The sequence below is a fragment of the Rosa chinensis genome, chromosome 7, assembly GCF_002994745.2.
Source record: "Rosa chinensis cultivar Old Blush chromosome 7, RchiOBHm-V2, whole genome shotgun sequence".
NCBI classification, from domain to species: domain Eukaryota; kingdom Viridiplantae; phylum Streptophyta; class Magnoliopsida; order Rosales; family Rosaceae; genus Rosa; species Rosa chinensis.
The window spans coordinates 14,890,901-14,910,953 of record NC_037094.1 but is presented as its reverse complement, the minus strand read 5'-3'; the positions used below and the strand labels follow the sequence as shown (position 1 = coordinate 14,910,953).

The window sequence follows — 20,053 nt, the reverse complement described above, 5'->3', positions numbered from 1 at the left end:
AGACTTGGTAAGGCCGTAATAGGGCCAAGAGACTACTAGTCTTATCAGCAATACCCACAGAGGGATGCTCCGCAGAACGGATTAGGGACACTGTTTCCAGACCACCTCCAATCAGATCCACTATGAGGAGAAGAAAGCAAGCCATATTGATTGAGTTACAAACTTACAATTTATGACAAGCAAAGCAAAAATAAAATGCACAATTATTCAAACCCCACACTCGACCCTTCCAATGATCTTTTCGAACATGGGACATGAGAGAAATGGGACATGAGAGAAGGGGAGATAATAAATCGCTGGGATTGGTCTTGTAGCAGAGAAGTGAAATGGAGTTGAAAGCATGAAAAAGTAAACAAGATTTTGTTCACTTTTATGAATTAGAAGTCAAAGATTTTACTTATTTAAGAGATGTTATGTGTACCATAAATTTAGAAGACATGCGTTTCAAATTCAAATTTTGATACAATTTTTGGACAAAGGCATAATAAGTTCACAGGTATGGTATGCTTGGGTTGATCGAATTGCAAAAGCATGGGCATCCTGGTACAACATGAAGCACAAAATTTACCATCTTAGAAATTGGGTAGTGAAAAGACAGTTGATAGATCATGGGCCAGACCCAGTCAAATTTTAGCCCAATCCGGAAAGCTGAGGGTGAAAACAGACATTTCCCTAGAGTGCCTGTCTCATATCTCTCCTTAGTCCTTATCTTGAGAGACCGACCTATCTACGCAGAATTGGAAAAGGGGACCCATATCCATCTGAGCAGCAAAAACACCATCTGCTATCGGCTCTCAGTCAGGTACTCTTTCTCTCTGTTCATATTAGGTCCATTAACTTTATTTACTGTGTTGCTATCTTCCCAAGCATCTTAGCTCTCACTCTGATATTCAGGTTCAGATCTAGGGCTAGTCTCTTTCAACAAAATTCTTCATCTTTAATGGATTGTACATAGTTTTGAGGTGCATTTTCATCTTGTATTTATTACATATTTCTAGAATTTACTGCCTGCCTGCTTTTCTATTTCCATCTCTATTGTGCAATTGAGAATATCCACAACTTCCAGATTTAGGAAATTGAGTTTGGTGAATCTGTTTCAGTCTTTCCACTTTTCACTCTGATTTCTAACTAACAGATCAGACTAATCTTATACTTAAAACAATGACATTATGCCACATCAATTTCAAGCATCTTAGCTCTCACTATGATTCTGGATCAAATCAAGGGCTATTTCCCCTCTTTCAACTATTATGCACTAGTATCGTTCATTTGCGTATTCATTGGCCATTTGGTTAGTTACTCGCATTCTGCAACTTCCATCTTGGTGTAACTCTTCTTTTCACACTTTTGTTGACAGTAATTACAATCGCTGGAAAACTATTTTAAGCATTCAATGATTATTTTGCTATTGGCATGCATATATTTGGGGAATGTTTGACATGCTATATATATATATATATTTATATATTTATATTTTGTTAACTAAGTTTCAAACCTAATGTGTTCTGATGAAAAGCATGTTTGAATCTACGGATTTCACCTAAGTTATACATGAGGTAAATTACTTCATAGATGTTGGAAGTTGAAACTGAAATACTTCTAAATTTTGATCATGTTCTTAGGGTGGGCAGGGTTACTGGAATTGCATTCATATTCCTAATATTTCTGTTACTTTTGGAACCCTCTTTGGAATTTTAGTTGCTTACCAAATTTCATTGATTCAAAATAAAAAAAGATTGCTAAACTATCCTATGTATCATTCCTTTGCTCTCTTTTTGCCTTTTTCTGTCTAAAGTGGCAAATTGCTTTCACCTTAAATGGCTTGTCCATAGTTTTGAGTTGCATTTCCATCTTGTATTTACTACATGGTTCTAGAATTGACTACTAGCCTGCTTTTCTATTTCCATCTCTGTTGTTCAATTGAAAACCCACAATTTCCATATTCAGAAAATTAAGTTTGGGGAATCTGTTTCAATGTTATCCACAGTTCCACGTTTCACTGATTTCTACTGTTACTTTCACCTATGACTAATCTTATACTTAAACAATGACATTATGCCACATCAATTTACAGTTGACAAGATGGTCAGAAAAGCAGTTAGTAGAGTGGTTAGAAGAGATGCTGAGATACATAAATTCATCTCCAGACATCTAAAGACTGAAACAAGGAACATGAATAATGAGGTATGTTTAGGAAGCTTTCTCATATCAACATAAGCTGATACGCGATTGATGATTTTTCTTTGTTCTTTTTGCAGAACCGAGTGTGTGATGTTCAAATCATCGATTATGAAATTACCCAGAACTTAAGAAAGGGCTGCAAATAGAAGCTAGCTTTGTGGGATTTCTTATATCTGAAGAGATGGAAGCAATCATGTGTTTCAGCGCAACTAAGCAATTCAGCCATCATTCTATTTTGACACTTATTTTCCTCGGTTATGATTCAGAAAAGGACAGGATATTACTGTTCTATGAGAGGTATGACTCTTTGTTAGCTGATTGGAGAGAATGACATGAGATTTGGTAGCAGCAAGTTACATGGCAACTCTATTTTAATCTCTCAAAAGCATGTCTTGCAGTAAATATATGTAATGACTTGACAAGGAAACATGTTTTGCAGTGAACATATACAGGCCCCAAAATATTTACATGATAAAGGTTTATTCATACAGGCCTCAATAACCCAATGAATTTTGCCATCCAAAATAACAAGTTAAAGATGTTAAACATCACCTTGAGCCTACAAGAGTATCTACAGACACATCCACAAACCAATGCAGAGACAATCAAGAGGGATAACTTCAGAAGTCTGAGGGACTTGATAAGGTTAAGATATCAGGGATAACTTGAGTAAGAACTTTCTTCTCCTGGTATCTTAGCCTTATGAAGTCTCTCAGACTTCTGAAGTTATTCCTCTTGATTGTCTATTCATTGGTTTGTGGATGTGCCTGTAGATACTCATGTAGGCTCGAGGTGATGTTTAACATCTTTAACTTGTTATCTTGGATGACAAAATTCTTTGGGTCATTGAGGCCTGTATGAATAAACCCTTTGTCATGTAAATATTTTGTGGCCCGTATCTGGTCACTACAAAACAGGTTTCCTTGTCAAGTTATTACATATATTTATTGCAAAACATACTTTTGAGAGATTAAAATAGACATACTTTGTAGCTTGCTGCCACCAAATCTCATTCCATTCTCTCCAATTAGCCAACAAATTGTCATACCTCTCATAAAATAGTAATATCATTTTCTTTTTTGTACTGTAACTGAGGAAAATAGGTGCCAAAATAGACTGATGGCTGATTTGGCGAGTTGCACTGAAACAATTCATTGCTTCCTTCTTTTCAAATTTACGAAATTCCCCAAAGCGAGCTCTTAGTTCCATACCTCCCCCAAGTCTTATTATTGCATGCTTTTGTCGATAATTTGTAATTTGATAACCAACGACATCTACACCAGATACTTCATTCTACAAAAAATAAATAAGTAAATCACATGTGAGCTTATGATAGTTTGATTGTGTTAAACCTTTCTAAATGTACCTCATTATTCCTAGACCGAAAAAAGAAAAGAAAACATACCTTATAATTCATCCTCCTTTTCCGGTTCACGGTAACAGCCCTTAGAAATTTGGTGTTGTATTACCGTATCTTGGGCTCCGCAGAGTCTTTTAAAGTTTAAACGAATCCTTAACCATCTTGTTAATTGTAAATTGATGTGGCATAATGTCATTGTTTGAGTTGCAGGCATGCATCATATAGGGTTGAGAATTCAGTATTCAAGAGAACATGATTGATTTGGCAAAATTTTGAAGTATAAGAGTAGTCTGATGGGTGAAACTAACGGTAGAAATCAGAGTGAAATGTGGAAACATTGATAAACATGGTGCATGGAGCAAATCTACTACAACCAACCTGAGTTTTCAAAACTTTAAAGGTATCTACAAGAGCAAATCTAAGTCGACAATTCTAGTTCTAATGGTCTACTTGAATTACATATCAAGCGAATCCATAAGAAACCATAAAACTCGCCGTTAATCAATTGAAATCTTCGAATTATTAATTAAGCATGATATGTTGCCCTGTAATTCCTTTAACATATTGCTTTCTAGCAGGCTATTTCTTGCAGATGAAAGAGTAGAAGGAGGAACAAGGAGAAAGGGTAAAAGAGGAAATATCAGGAAAAAATGGCAAAAAGAATTTGTGATGTGTGTATTAAGAGGGTAGGAATGTGCGAGTAAAATTACTCAAAATTGTGTAGTGTGTACGAATAGAACAACTCAACAACAATATAAGCACCTTCAGAAAATAGAATGGGCAATGGGCCAGAAAAAGAGGAGGCTGATTGGAGATTCTTTTTTGTTTTTTTTTATCAGCCGGGCAATTTTGCCTTTAGGAATATGATTTTTAATTTTTTGTCCTACTCAATTTGTGTGCTCTAACTTAATTGTTTATTATCATTAACCAATCGCTTCTGATACCTTTGCTATGAATCGGTTGTATCACTTGCCCTAGCAGGGCCGGTCCCGAGACTCTAACAGCCTGAGGCGAAGAAATAAAATGTGGCCCTTCATGTATGTGTGCGTGTGTACAGTGGCGGAACTAGAGAGTTCCATTTGGGGGGGGGGCCGAACAATTATGAAAAATGTTATGGGGGGCCCAATCTCATAGTACTTGTCTAAATCATATTAAATCTATACACCAATTACATGTGCCCATGTGTGCAATTGAAAAGTTTGGGGGGGGGGGGCCGGGCCACCACCGGCCCCTTAATAGTTCCGCCACTGCTTGTGTATATATCGCCAAAATGCTGTACAAAATTGTGTAGAATTAATAACAAAACAAAAATATATGAATGTTGATTCGTATATAAATTTCTGAAATACAAAAAGTAGTTAAAATAATTAATATATAGGCTAGGATTTTTGGTCAAAATCTTTATATGGAGAAGGAAATGAATTAGTTATTTATATGAAAAAGGAAAAGGAAATGAATTAATTGTCTTACTGTTTGTTTTCATATGAAAAAGGATAAGAAAAAAAAATCAGTTTTCATAAGGAAAAGATTTTTATATGGAGAAAGAAATGAATTATTGATATGAAAAAGGAAAACACAATTATTAATTATCTGTTTTTATATGGAAAATGTCAAAAAAAAAAAAAAAAAGTGAAAAGACGATACGCCTAGGTTCAGAAAGAGACACACAGCTTGCCGTTGGAGCAACAAATCAGTTTGTGTCCATGATAGCAAAGAAAATATATATACTATATATAATATATATACATAATTAAATTTCTCTGAGGCCCCCGAAAACCGGTGGCCTGAGACGGCTGCCTCAGGCAGCAGCCCTCAGGGCCGGCTCTGTGCCCTAGGTGCATAATAGAAAACTATGTGGATGGATTCCGGAATTCCCGCTATAGCCGAACATGCGGAAACTCCAATTTGGTGAAGATTCTCAATAGGAAATTTATTAAAAAGAAACTGAAGCAAGAAACATAATGGTTTGATTAATGGGTAACAAGATTAGTGTGGACCAAATGGCCGAATGTTAGAGCATCTCCGAGTCAAGTGAGAGGGGTTCTTTTCCATCTCTCTGTCGTTTATTAATTCTGGAAAAGCCAAATCTCTTTCAACAAAGTGAGTATAACTAGACCAAAAGAACTAGTTGGGTTCTCTCTCTTCCACTTAACTACAAGTAGGAGAAGAATAGTGGTTTCTTTCTATAACTACAGCTTAGCAAATCAAAACCGTCGCAAAGAATTTGGCTGATTTGCCCAATGACAAATCCTCAGAAAATTTTATATGAATCGGAGAGAGTAGGGGCACATCACATGAAGCCCAGAATGACAAAGGCATCAAACAAAGCGATAAAGGAGAGAACGATTAACACAATTAGTATAGTATATCTTTGTAATAATACTCAAGCAACCTTTTTGTCTTTCATTCTAAATTATATATAAAGTAGAAGAATGAGAAAGATGGATTTACCTTGTGATTTGAGCACCCACCATACCTTTCTCCTACGTGATGCACACAACTTAAGTCCCAAGCATTAAAATAAAGCCAAACGTTCATGGCAAGTAGCTTAGAAACAAATCAAGCTCATCTTGATTCTGTGTTGATACTAAGATTACATTGTATGGAGCTGTCTATCACAATATAAAGTTGGTTGAGGTTTATGCTTCATGAGTTAGTGTATTGATATGACATTAACATCTATTATATGTGGCCCATTTCTTTCCACCTAGCTACAATTACATAATAATATTGTACGAATAATTGATTACTAATATAATGATGAAATTTTATTTCATAAAAATAAAAATGAATGATATCTGAAACTTGAACTATTATTTTTAAAAATCAGAAGAAATATTTAGCTTACATTTAGAGCTAGCAATCGATGAATGATGTCATTTCTCTATTTTCTCATTCTTTTATGAATGAGAGCTATTGAAACGTAAAGAGTATTTAATGCCCGTTCATATAATCATGATCAACAAAACCATTATGGCAGAGCTAGATCATTTCAAACAGGGACACGTCAATCTTATGGTAGGGAGGAAGATCTGCTTGATACCGTGCGCATGGCACTGTGCTCAACTATGTATAAATGCTTTAGGCTCTTTTTCCGTTTTTCGGTTTAGTGCCCAATCATTTTCAGTCTTAATTGTTGAACATGGATTACCATTTACCAATACAAGAACCTAACTTGCTACTTGGACATTCAGACCCAAAAAAAAAAAGAAATGCTACTTGGAATTGGTTGCAGAACTAAATTTCAGCAATAAGTAACTACGTACTTTCGTGACCAATATTAATTACATTTATATCTGTATGTGACATGATATCAATTGCAATGGGATAAAGTTGTGAGGATGAAAAATAGTACATCACAAGCACTTGTATTAATATATTTATTTGGCTGTTGAAGTATACATGCGCTCGTAGCGACCATTCTCAACACAATATGTAATAATATGCATATTTGAATGTGAATTTCATACACATCGACAACTAGAAATTGTGAATTGTCATTAACAATCTCAACGTACTATAGTGACCAAAATTATAACCACATTTAACAGTTTGAGCATGTAGACATTGATTGATCTATCGCAATTGAACATAAGCAATTAACCAATAAATCTGTTCACACGCATGTTTTGTTTTTTTTCTGGCTAATCACTATGCAAGATTCATATACAACTGGTAAGCACATATTATGAGTTTCAATATTTACGACAACTAGTTACACTCATTCGTTGATATTTAGCACAAATTTAAATAGTAAATAGCCATTAGGTGGCGTTCCAATCATGACCCAACCCCCACAGATTGTAATTGGCGACAGAATGAGATCACAAAACCATCCCCAAAATCATAACAAACACCAATGACCCGATGGATCCTAGTAACAACCAAAAGAGACCAAGGAGGGAGTGCCCCAATGATGTATGAAGCCAGATACCAAAACCAAGTCACAAACCCAAAACATACAACTGGCACACCACAGTTCCACCCATTCAAGCAATGCCGATTCTTCTTCTTCTTCTTCTTCTTCATCAACAGCATCTCCCATAAAGAAACAAAGAAACCCAAAACCTCATAGCCAAAGCTATTCTTGTGGGGACTGCCCCTCCCCCTATGCTCTCTCCCCCTCACCCTTTTTTTTTTCCCGACACTTCCAAAGCTTCGACCTTTTTCCCCAGCGGAGTCATCAAGGAAAAAAGATTAAAGGACGAAACTTTGGATCATCATCAAACCCCTCGCTCTTTCAGTCCTTCCCTTCTCTCTAGTCTCTAATACAAACAAACACTGCCGGATTTGACTCTCTGTTTCTCGCGTTAATCTCATTCATGCCTCGCTCCTTTTTACTAATGATCCTTTCTCGTTTACCCCGCCATTTTTTTTTAGCTCACTATTGTCTCTGAACTAGATGACAATATAAGCTCCATTCCCATTTTATTTTTATTCAATTTCATGGCAACAGCCACATCTACTAGTACTACTACTGCTGCTGCTGCTCTCAAAGCTCACCCCCATCAACAACCACCCACCAAACCCAGACGCCGCAACAACAACAACAACCCGACCCGGAAGCTCGACCCGCCGACGATTGTCTCCCCCGAGAACTCCTGGTGCTGTCCTGCCTCAAAACCAATCCCGACCCATTCCCGCCGAGGCGGACTACCCATTGACCCGACCGGCGAGCTCGACCCGGTTGAGGACTACCCATCTCCGAATTCCTCGCCGTCGTCGTCGTTCAGGATCCGGTTCTCTCCGGGGAGCTTATCCCCAGTCATGGACTTCACTCCGGCTTTGAGCAACGGTCACAACGATTCGTATAACTCGAGCTTCACTCGGTTCAATAGTATGCTCAATGCGGGTCTGCTGAACCCAATGTCGCCGCCGCCGCCGCGGTCCAGCCCGACCCTCTTCGAAATGATGGCCAGCGAGCCCGAAATGGCCAACCCGAAACCCGCCCAGATCCACCAAAACGGCGTCGCGCCGCCGCCGAGGACTACTCACATGGGTTTGGTCCAGGACAAGCAGGCGCTGATGATGCAGCGGGTTTCGGACCTCTTGGGTTCCCGGAGCCCCGGGAACCAGTTCAATGACCAGACCAACAGTGACATCAAGCTGACGTTGAGCTCCAAGGACGGGTTCAGCGTCTCGATGAGTCTGCACCGTCCGATTCTCATCGCGCACAGCCGGTTTTTCGCCGTGAAGCTCTCGGACAGGTGGGTCAAGCAGCAGAGAACGACGCCGTCTTCGTCGCCGCCGTACAATGTGGAGATTGCTGACTGTGATGACGTGGAGGTTTATATTGAGGCTTTGAGGTTGATGTATTGTAAGGATCTGAGGAAGAGACTAATGAAGGAGGACGTTCCTAAAGTGCTTGGGATTTTGAAGGTAAAAAAAAACTTTGTTTGCTTATGTTTGATTGCTTAGAAAGAAAGTAATAGTTTGGATAATGTAGCTGTTTTAGGTAAGTAGTTTATGTATTTGGAATGAAAATAGAGGGTACCCAGTATTATGTATGGCAAAGCAAAAAATGGAAATGATGAGATTGTGGGTGTTGTTGTGTGTGGTGTAGGTTTCGGCGGCAATTGGGTTTGATGCTGGTGTTTTATCTTGTTTGGAGTACTTGGAGGCGGCGCCGTGGGCTGAGGAAGAAGAGGAGAAGGTGGCATCGCTGTTGTCGGAGCTGCGGCTTGAAGGTGTTGGAGCCGGGGAAGTGTTGAAGAGGGTGTCGTTGGAAGTGGCTAATGGGACTGAGGAGGGTAATGACAATGAAGAAGTTTTAGTAAAGCTTCTCCATGTGGTTCTTGAAGGAAAGGATGAGAAGGCAAGGCGCGAGATGAAAGGATTGGTGACTAAGATGCTTCGTGAGAATTCGTCTCATAATGAACTCCGGAAAGAGTCGTTGTACTCGGCTTGTGATGGGTGTCTGCAATTGCTTTGCCACCATTTTTCTCGGGCAGCAGAGGCAGACTTGAAGGATGTGGGACAGATTGCAAGGCAAGCGGATAATTTGCATTGGATTTTGGATATTTTGATTGACAGACAAATGGCTGAGGATTTCTTGAAGACATGGGCATCTCAAACTGAGTTGTCTGAATCGCATTCTAAAGTGGCTGCAGTTCATAGATATGAGGTTAGCAGAGTTACAGCTCGACTCTTTGTTGGGATTGGAAAGGGTCAGCTGTTGGCTTCCAAGGACGTGAGGTTCTTGCTTTTGCGTACATGGTTGGTGCCATTTTATGATGATTTTGGATGGATGAGGAGGGCATCAAAAGGCCTTGATAGGCACTTGATTGAGGATGGTCTGAGCAACACAATTCTTACCCTGCCTTTAGCATGGCAACAAGAAATTTTGCTTGCTTGGTTTAATCGGTTCTTGAACTCTGGTGAAGATTGCCCAAATATACAAAGAGGATTTGAAGTTTGGTGGAGGCGGTCCTTTTGGAGGCGGAATGGGGAGCAGGAAAGACCACGGCCATTACGAATTACAGCAGCAACCATTGAGAAGCAATAGAAGTTAATAGTATCCACAGTGTGGGAAATGATGCTCTAATGGGTCTGTCTTTCTATCTCTCTTTCCCTCCTCCTGTTCACTATAGTCTCATTTAATCATAGTCGGTAATTTTGTGGTCTTCTTACCATCTAAACCAAGGTGGGAATCCCCTGATGAAGTTTTAGTTTGATTGGATTCACCCCAGGTTTAGGTTAGTAGAGGCTATAGAGGCATTAGATATATTTGTTCAACTTTTGTTCTGTTATAAAATTCAGAATATTGCATGTTTAGTTTGGTTTGATGGAAGTACGGAATATTCTTAGTTCATGTTGAATGGTAGTATGGGACTTTAGCAATATAGGACTGACTAATATTTGGTATAGTGGTTATTGGTTGAATGAGATGAGATTTTTGGACAGCTGGTTGTACGATGGGAGTTGGCTATTTCTATATGGTCGTTTTGATTTTGGCATGTAATTTGGTCCCATCCTGGTTTGTGTAAATGATTTGGCCATGTTAGAACTATTGTGTAGTTCAAAAGTGCAAAATAATATGGTATTATATGGTTAGCACTGGACTAGTCTCTTGAGTTGTACACTTGTATGCTTGTTGAGAAGTATTATGTGTAATTTGGAGGGAGGAAAAAGCATTGCCCTTGTGGAGATGTTGTGTCAATCCTCTTCTTGTTGGTGGTGTGGATGGAATAAACAAGAGTATAAATTGTATGGGGAAGTGAAGGATCTGTGGGATATAGTTTGTCCTGAGGATCCCCTGTATGTGGGACTCACCATTCTTCATCTCTTAAGCTTTTCTTATGTTCAGCTTTGATATTTTTGCAATTCTAGAGGAAATTTTTTTCACTATGTGTCATTAGTTTTGTCATATTAATAATAACAGGGTTTTGCCACTCACAATGAAGTTTAGTTTTATCTGAGTATTTCCTGTTTGTATGTTATTTACCCTTTTTTTCCCTTGTGCAAAATAAGAAGAGCCCATGCGTAATGATGTATTCCTCATGGAAATGGAGTTCCTTTTCTTGCTTCTTGTTAGTGGCTATTGGATGCAGCCTGATATTGTTAAAGATCTAACCTTTGCCTTAATTTTGTGCAGCTCTGGAGAAAGTTTGGGATTTTTGACTGAGATTTGAAATCAGTTCTGGGTAAAGGTGTATGAAAGTAAGGTTCTGCTACTTCCGCTGTTGGCATGTCAAGGTCCGAGAACCTGCCGGTTCTTCCATGTCTCAGGTCAAGTTGACAGGGAACCAATTGGTATTTCAGCCCAATTCTTTCTGTAACCGAGCCTTCAAGGCTGTTGTCTATACTTTTGATTCCAGAGCATCTTATACTGTGTTGAAGAGGATGATTTTGTATTTTTTTTTTCACTGCCTGATGGTGTTTGATGTTGGAATGTAATTAAAATTTTCTTTTTAACAATTTAGCTGTGGAAGGAACAACTTTATTGTGAGTTTTCTGTGGAGTTAATATACCGTGATTCTATTGGGGGTATTGGTTATGATGGTGCTCGCACTTTTTAGTTTTCAACATATTGGGTGGGACTCTTGAGGAAGTTTTGGGTCTTAACAGATTTGGAAATCCTGTTATGTGAGTAAGCAGAACGCGTTACATCATCTCTGGCATAGTCCTATCCTTGGTTTCAAGTTGATTTCAGGGCTCTTCTTTTCTTTCAGCTTCTCCATTCAAAGAACAGCTTACATGGATTGGATTTCATTATAAGCAGGAGGATGTTTCCACTTGGTTATAGATACGTACGGAAAACTAGCGTGCATATCAATATAAACTTGTAACTAACAATGCGTAAAACTGAGTAGTTGTATGAGTTATAAGCCTCACTAGGGATACAACATGGTGATCTACCCGAAGAATTCAGCAGAAAGTGTCATGATTCTAGTCCTGAAAACAACCAAAATCAAACTCAGGATGCTTATTCCGTGTATGAGAATACCACACACAGAGACAGCGTCCATAGACACCACTCTATCTTCTTACCCTTCTTCCATATATCCCTTGCTCAATTCAATCAACAGACAACAGAAGGTCATCCTCATGTGCTGGTGCTAGTGCATTAGAAGGCAGAACCAGCTGAGGCTCAAATGAGAGCTACATTGGTATAGTGGCTGCGACAGGTTCCAACAGCCTTGTTTTCATACTCAAATTCAGCATAGCTAGGCAAGCTAGCCTTGCCACACACATCTAAAGCAAAATCCTACGCGATAGAGTTGGAAGAATACTAATGAGACATACATCTGTCCTTACTAATTACATAAATTGAAATTTGATCTTTATCCCTCCACAAGTCATACAAATACAAATTTAACAGAATCGTTGCTTCCCTACCTCCCAAAAACATTTGAATCCCCTGATATTAACATGTGTACTAAAATCACAAAACCGAGGAGGATGAGGAAGAAGGAAAGGTATTCACACTCCTGCCGCGGCAGCAAAGTGGTGGGAGTTGCCCTCCTCCTGCAAAGTGGGCATGAATCACTGAAGCGCAGCGAGGACTCGATACAAGTCCTGTGAAACCTATGCTTACAAGCTGTCTGGGAAACCTCCCTCACCGAGTTCAAACTTTCCAAGCAGATACAGCACTCATCACTCATCCTCGGCTGCTCTTCTTCTTAATCTTCTTCTTCTTCTTCTTGAGATCTCGTCACATGCAGGAGAATCGATACTCGCACTAATTTTCATAATATCCTTGGAGTTTAATTTCCTTTTGTAATTAGTGTAGGGTTTCCTGATATCTCTGAAACTTTCCTTTATAATCAAGTGTGAACTGTGAACATCAAATACAGATTTCCAATATTTTATTTCATAGAAAATATACGTAATATACTTTTAAGTATTCTATGCTTCCTACACATCTTCAAGAAAGTATCTTTGAATGTAATCGAGAAAAAAAAAAAAAACTTAAGATCGTCATAATTTATTGAGTATCCGGTATAGTATTTGTTACTTTGGGAAAAAGTCACCGTGAAAGCGATTTAAAAAAAAACACTATTATTATAAACATGAGTGAAACTTAAACAACATGGGGATGTAGCTCAGATGGTAGAGCGCTCGCTTAGCATGCGAGAGGTACGGGGATCGATACCCCGCATCTCCACTCTCTAATTATTTTTATTTTTATTAATTACTGTCCTGTTGTACCGTATATGGTTTCTGGTATTTGGATCCCTATTGTAATTGTTAAAGAATTTTGAATGTTCATTCAGAACTACAAAGAATTAATTTGAATGAAGCGTTATAGGTAATCTGCTTGTATAATCAATGATATGAACTAACTGCTAGGGTTATATGTTGTTTAACTAGTACTCCTCGTCCTCAGCTGCACCATCATCGTCTTCACCAAAGTGGGTGAAGAAGGAATTTAGCGTTGGGCAGTCATAGTTCAGCTCCCCAGGTTTTGCATATTTTTGCCTACACCATTCATCACAACCCAACAAACCAACACCCAATCGGTTAAATACTTACTAAGGACATCAATGAAAGCAACAAAGCTAATAGTATTCGTCAACTTAAGTTCTGGATCACCTACCATTCCTGATCAGTTAGCATTTCATCTGACAATCCAAACTCCCTTAGCTCTTCTTCTTCGTGGTGCACTGACAAACTGTACCTGCCAATATTCACAGAGATCTTTCAATTAGTAACTTTTATATACTGGTTGACAGAAGCTACGATTATCAATGGATCCGTGGCGCAATGGTAGCGCGTCTGACTCCAGATCAGAAGGTTGCGTGTTCGATTCACGTCGGGTTCAAATCCTGATTCAGATCCCACATTTTTTTTATGTTTTTTGCACATATTTTTCTATCAAATGCTACTGATGATCCTGTATGTTTAGTAAACCTTACCTTCCACCATAGCCTCGTTCCATAACGACCATGCTTCCATTACTAAAGTTGTTCAGTCTCTCAAACTGCTCCACTGTCCATTTATACCATCTCATCAGAAACACCCTCAGAGTTAAGCCGTGTGAAACTATCACCAAGTTGATGTTTGGGTTTCTCTGCCCTGGTGGCTGAAACCGTCCCACGTCAATATCCGATTTCAGTGTTTCTCTGAATCCTGAAATGACAACAGTATAATGCTTCAATTTCTAAAAACCATTTGTCCTGATAAACTCAATGTGATCAATGCAATAATTTGATAAGTTCAAGAGAAACCATACCTGTGATTCTGTCTCAAAAAAAAAAAAAAAAAAAATACCTGTGATTCTGTCATAAACATCAGCTGCAGATTCCCCATTAGGAAACCGGTAAAAGAACCGACCATAACGCATGCGGATAGCTTTCTCCACTCTCATCTTCTCCCTATCCTGAAAATTCCCTTTTGATACAGATGTGTAGCAAAACCAAAATAAGTTCATCTTCTCTTATTAAATGCACATGTAGAACACAGTTCAAAACAAAAAATTTCTATCTTGCTAAACAACTTGGCATGTTATGTTGTCAAACTATCAATCTAAACATGTCTAGCAAGATAACACCATATCAACATCGGCCTAGAAAAAGAATAATAAACTTAACATGCGTCATTGGGCTTAAATGACATGCACTTACCAAAATCTTGCTCTCTTAAGCGAGGTTCTTCTCTCATGCCAACAATTCTTGAGCGCTCAAATGATTTCCCTAAACCCTTGAGTGTGTCAACTGCTCTTTTATAAGGAGAAACATAAAAATAGACCTTCCAATTATGCACTTGGTCTTCCTCAATCATCTCCCTGATCCTCCTCCCACATTTCTCAGCATCTACCACACCTTTCTCTGTCAATCCAATCTTTGGATCAGAAACTCTTGTGTAAACTCCCTCATCCACATTTCCTTCACTCTGCCCATGCCGAACCAGAATTATTCGCCGAGGCCTTGGAGGTGGACTTTTAGTTTTACTGGTACTAGTACCTGATTCTTTATGAGAGTAATCCTTTTGAGGAAAACCAGCAAACCCATTACCAGAATGTTCAATGATATCCCTGGGGATTGCACAGGCTTGGATTTTATTAAAATCATAGACCCTTTGTTGAGAAACTTGGATAGGCCAAGAAAGAGTTGCATTTTTGGGGAAGCAAGAAATGTAAAACGAGGAAGCAGAAAAGCATGGATGAGTCATTGCCATGAGTAGAACTCACCATTAGTTTGAACTACTTCTAGTCATATATATATATGCATCTGCAGTATGGTCCAAGATGGGGGGCTACTTGAGCCTGCCTCAGTTTCAAAGAGAAATACAGCTCCAATTTTCTTGTTGGAGCTTTTATGTATATGCACCACATCATATATCAAATGTCAATTCAAATCAAGTGCTCTTGGTGTATGAGTTGGTTTGAACTTCATCTGATTGGTATGTTTTAGTGGTGAAAAACGGAGGAGGGGACCTTTTTGTCTAATTTTTGTTGGGTTGTGAATCTTGTGATTAGTTCATTGGTTTGGACAGAAGGGCATGAACTGAACGATGGAAATGGAGTTAGGTGCTTCCCTCCCGGGCCAAGATTTTTGTCCTAACTAGAGGGGACCCTATTCTGCATAGTACCTTTGGGTCCCAATTGATGTGTCTTCTGGGATGAGTTGTTGAATGAGCTGAGCATAAAGAAAAGTATATATCCCATTTGATTCTTGGAAAAGTCAGGGTGAAGTATATATTTGTTGGTGACTAGATTAGAATCAAATTGGAATATTGATATCAGTCTGGTTAATCTGCATGGTTTTGAAGGTAAGAGAAGACAGGGTTGGTGATCTATGGATCTGTGTATTTATTGGGTTTCAGTTTGGACTTGGTTTTGAGACTTTTGCACAACATGCATATCTTGATAGGAATAAGGGAAAGTGGCTGAACTTTCTAATTTTTATCATTACTAGATGCATCTTGGTAAATTTGTTGTAGAGAGAACTTCCGCAAATTGAAAATTGATTAGTTGAACAATATAAAGTTGTAACTAAGCGATGCATAAAAGTGATTAGTTGTATGAGTTATGTCTCATTAGGGATATATATAACATGATGATCTGCCTAAAAGCAGCAACAGAATGACCACTACTTGATTCTAATCCCGAAAATAATCAAATCAAACTCGAGACACTTATTCTGTCTATGAGCCTATCCTCCGCAAAGAGAGTTTCTAAGACAATTCCATCCTGCTAGCTCCTTCTTGCACTTCACACGCTTTACAGCAGCATGCTTCTTCCCTCCCTTGCTCAGTTGAATTAATGGTAGATCATCTTTATTGATAACTTGAATTTTGCTTCTTGCTGTGGAGTTTTATAGTGTTTCTAGATACTGTCTTATTTTTTATTAAAATGTAAAAGTTTGCTCACCTAAAAGACAGAATCTGAAGTACCCTATAGGGGGGCAAGTGCAAGATAAACACAATCAGTACACTTCTAGGCCCTTTTTCAATACGATGCAATTGCAGGAATTACATTCAATTGTATGTTCTTCTTCGATCTTCTTTTGATCTGGATCTTGTTTAACTAGTACTTCTCCCCAACCGTACCATCATCAATCATCTTCACCAAAGTGGGTGAAGAAGGAGTTTAGCGTTGGACAATCATAGTTCAGCTCTCCAATTCTTGCATATTTTTGCCTGATTCATTTTACCGCAACCCCAACAACAAAAACAAACACAATTAGTTGCACACATCAAACTGATCAATGAGAGCAACAGAACTAGCAAGGCAGCTGAAAACAATCATCAACTCGGTTCTGATTCACCTACCATTCCTGATCAACTATCATTTCGTTCGAGAATCCAAACTCTCTTAGCTCTTCTTCTGTGTGGTGTATTGACAAGCTGTACCTGCAAATTTTAAACAGAGTTTCAGTTGACAGTTCTTTCTACGCTAATCTAATGCAAGAGAGATTGTAAACATGATCCGAAGGTGCGTTTTTTATTCAAGTTGGGTTCAAACCAGGATCCAAGATTAGTACCTTCCACCGTAGCCTCTTTCCATAACAACCATGCTTCCATTACCAAAGTTGTTGAGGCCATCAAACTGCTCCACTGTCCACTTGTACCATCTCATCAGAAACACTCTCAGCGTTAGGCCATGCGAAACTATCACCAAGTTGATGTTTGAATTTCTCTCCCCTGGTGGCTGAAACCTTCCCACATCAATATCCGATTTCAATGTTTCTCTGAATCCTGCAATTCACATTTCACAGCATGAAACCATTACTACACTAATCCAATGAAAACAAAAATTGGTAAATTGTGGAGAAGCTCTGTGTACCTGTAATCCTATCATAAACATCAGCTGCAGATTCCCCATTAGGAAACCGGTAAAAGAATCGACCGTAAAGCATACGCATAGCTTTATCAAGTCTCATCTTCTCCCTATCCTGAAAATTCCCTTTAAAATACAAAGAGTGTAACAAGAGTACAAGACCAAAATCTGTTAAAATATTTCTGTTGAGTAATTCACATTTAGAAAACTATCATGCTTTGAAAACCGAAGTTTTTCTCTCCTGCTAGACAATTTGACATATTATGTTGTCAAACTATCGATCTAAATTTTAGCATCATTAGCAAGATAAAAGTATGTCAATACCGGCCTAGAAAGAACAACTATAAGCTTCATTGGTCTTCTATGGGTTGTAAGAGTAATTGTTGGGGGACAAATATACTGAATTGGCCCCTGCATAGATGAAATATGTATTTCCTTTTATCTCATCTTAAATACGAATTCCTTCCTATCATCTGAAAACTTGAACACTAGAAGTTACGAGATTTGTTTTGGGATGTAATTAGACTTGTCATCTAGATGGTGTACCCTAATGTTGAAGCTGCTAACCTGAACTAACCCTATATGGAATGCACTTACCAAAATCTTGCTCTCTTAGGCGAGGTTCTTCTCTCATGCCAGCAATTCTTGAGCGCTCAAATGCTTTCCCTAACCCCTTGAGTGTTTCAACTGTTCTTCTATAAGGAGACACATAGAAGTAGACCTTCCAATCATGCACTTTGTCTTTTTCAATCATCTCCCTGATCCTCTTCCCGCATTCCTCAGCATCAGCCATACCTTTCTCGGTCAATCGGATCTTTGGATCAGAAACTCTAGTGTAGACGCTCTCATCCACATTTCCTTCACTCTGCCCATGCCGAACCAAAATGATCCGGCGAGGCCTTGGAGGTGCAACTTTATTAATACTAGTACTAGTACTACTACTAGTACCTGATTCTCTATGAGAGTACAGTTTTTCAGGAAGACCACCAAACCCATTACCAGAATGTTCAATAGTATCCCTGGGGCTCGCACAGCATATAACTGTATTAAAACTAACAACCCTTTGTTGAGAAAATTGGATAGGTGAAGAAAGAGTCGCATTTTTGGGGAAGCAGGACATGTAAAACAAGGAAGCAGAAGAGCACAATTGAGTCACTGCCATGAGTAGCACTCACCACTAGTTTGAACAACTTCTAGTTCTAGCCACATATAGGCATCTGCAAGATTGCTGAGATGTTTCTTTCATGTGCATATGAAGATCAAGTGTCAAATCAAATCGGGTGCTCTCGGTGTGTTTTATGAATTTATGTGGTGAAAATTTGGGATGTGTTTTCAATTTTTGTGGTGTTGTACACTTGTACGAAATCTTTGATTAGTTCATTTGTTTTGTATGGACAGAAGAGCATGAACTGAACGGTGGAAATACATTTGTTTTGTATGGACAGAGGTAGGGCTGTCACTCGGTCGGTTCAAATCGGTTATAGGTATTACTAACTTCAAAATCAAAGCTTTCGGTTTCAAAACTGAGCTACCAATTACCAACCAAAATTTTCGGTTTTTAATTATATCTACCAAATTCTGTATTTCGGTTTTCGGTATTACTAACTTTAGAATAACTAATTCTTTATAATATAAATTAGAATGAACAAAACTAGGTGTTTGAATTTTATAGTCATAAACGTTATATTCATCTACTAATTATAGCTTTCTTTTGTATATATGACATCAAGTTCTAGCAATTTTCAATAAAACTAAGTTATTTAACCATCTTTGACTAGGTTACTTAAAATACATGTACTATTAATGTAGTATATGTAGTAATGTTCATACTATTATAAAAGTTTTTATGTTTATTTCTTAATATACATGTATGTGTATTGAAAATTATAGTATATAAATCTAATATTTAGATAATCGGTAGATTCGGTATTTACCAAAACCAAACCAACTTTTTCGGTAATTTTCGATTTCTGTTTTATCTGTCTTGGTTACCAACAAGTCGGTTTACCAAACCTAAAACATCGGTTGGTATTCGGTCAGTTTGGTAATTACCAAACCAAATGGCAGCCCTAGACAGAAGGCATGAACTGAACGGTGGAAATACAATTAGGTGCTTCGCTCCACGGGCAAGGTAGGGGTCCTTACCTGATTCTGGGGACAGACAGGATGAAGGAAATTTGTGTTAGTGACTAGATCAGAGTCAAATGAGTTCATTTGTATGGTTTTGATGGTAAGAGAAGATTGGGCTGATGATGTATGGATCTGTGTATTTTATTGGGTTTCAATGTTTGAGACTTTCTTTGCACCACATTAAGCACATCTTGAATTCTTGATAGGAATGAAGGGTAAGGGAAAGTGGACCAACATCTAATTTTATCATACTATGTGCATCTTTATAAATTTATTCTGCAGAGGACTTTTACAAATTTGAAATTTGCATAATCTCATTTATGGGATGTAATTTAATAACTGGAATCAGTTATTCTCTAGTTCACTTGTAAGAACTAATTTAAGTGGAAAACCATTAGTCATTTGATATTCTATTGATCTAGTTTTTCCTTAAATAAAAGTATATGAATTTATTGTGAGATTGATTATTGAATAATAATTTATAAATAAAAAAATGGAACGAATCCAATCACTAAACTATAGATATCCAAAACACACCTATTTTGATATTTTCTTCTTGATTTTTTCTATTGTAACCTCCAAATCTACTTACTTGACCTCCTATATTTTTTACACCTCCTATCAAATTTTTGACGATGTGGTGTTAGCTCAGTGGTTAA

At 38.1% G+C, this 20,053-nt stretch overlaps 3 protein-coding genes, 1 long non-coding RNA gene and 2 other non-coding genes across 10 annotated transcripts; 4 read left to right on the top strand and 2 right to left on the bottom strand.

The window, feature by feature from the left end:
* Window positions 1-744: 744 nt before the first annotated feature.
* Window positions 745-2,682, top strand: LOC121050775. The gene is made up of 3 exons (XR_005803829.1): window positions 745-802; window positions 2,075-2,184; window positions 2,259-2,682. It is a non-coding gene; the product is annotated as an uncharacterized LOC121050775 (long non-coding RNA).
* A 4,705-nt stretch (window positions 2,683-7,387) lies between these two features.
* On the top strand, window positions 7,388-11,545 carry LOC112178753 (BTB/POZ domain-containing protein At1g63850). Its single transcript, XM_024316964.2, has 3 exons — window positions 7,388-8,920; window positions 9,105-10,088; window positions 11,136-11,545. The coding sequence occupies exons 1-2, from the start codon at window positions 7,988-7,990 to the stop codon at window positions 10,044-10,046; spliced, it is 1,875 nt and encodes a 624-aa protein (XP_024172732.1). The 5' UTR covers window positions 7,388-7,987; the 3' UTR covers window positions 10,047-10,088; window positions 11,136-11,545.
* A 786-nt stretch (window positions 11,546-12,331) lies between these two features.
* On the bottom strand, window positions 12,332-15,781 carry LOC112180491 (phosphoglycerate mutase-like protein AT74H). Of its 5 annotated transcripts, none has more exons than XM_024319051.2 (5): window positions 14,608-15,781; window positions 14,255-14,374; window positions 13,900-14,113; window positions 13,581-13,661; window positions 13,064-13,462 (listed from the first exon to the last, which is right to left on the bottom strand). In XM_024319051.2, the coding sequence occupies exons 1-5, from the start codon at window positions 15,158-15,160 to the stop codon at window positions 13,351-13,353; spliced, it is 1,080 nt and encodes a 359-aa protein (XP_024174819.1). In that variant the 5' UTR covers window positions 15,161-15,781; the 3' UTR covers window positions 13,064-13,350. The 5 variants fall into 5 exon arrangements, with proteins under 5 accessions (XP_040368113.1, XP_040368114.1, XP_040368115.1 ...); XM_040512178.1 differs by having other exon boundaries at window positions 13,581-13,655; XM_040512179.1 differs by lacking the exons at window positions 13,064-13,462; window positions 13,581-13,661 and adding an exon at window positions 12,332-12,794.
* Window positions 13,076-13,148, top strand: TRNAA-AGC. Its single transcript has one exon. It is a non-coding gene; the product is annotated as a tRNA-Ala (tRNA).
* Window positions 13,734-13,805, top strand: TRNAW-CCA. Its single transcript has one exon. It is a non-coding gene; the product is annotated as a tRNA-Trp (tRNA).
* Window positions 15,782-15,966: 185 nt separating the features above from the next.
* On the bottom strand, window positions 15,967-18,535 carry LOC112180490 (phosphoglycerate mutase-like protein AT74H). Its single transcript, XM_024319050.2, has 5 exons — window positions 17,862-18,535; window positions 17,271-17,390; window positions 16,969-17,182; window positions 16,757-16,837; window positions 15,967-16,624 (listed from the first exon to the last, which is right to left on the bottom strand). Exons 1-5 carry the CDS (start codon window positions 18,424-18,426, stop codon window positions 16,540-16,542), a joined length of 1,065 nt encoding a protein of 354 aa, XP_024174818.1. The 5' UTR covers window positions 18,427-18,535; the 3' UTR covers window positions 15,967-16,539.
* Between the last annotated feature and the right edge of the window lie 1,518 nt (window positions 18,536-20,053).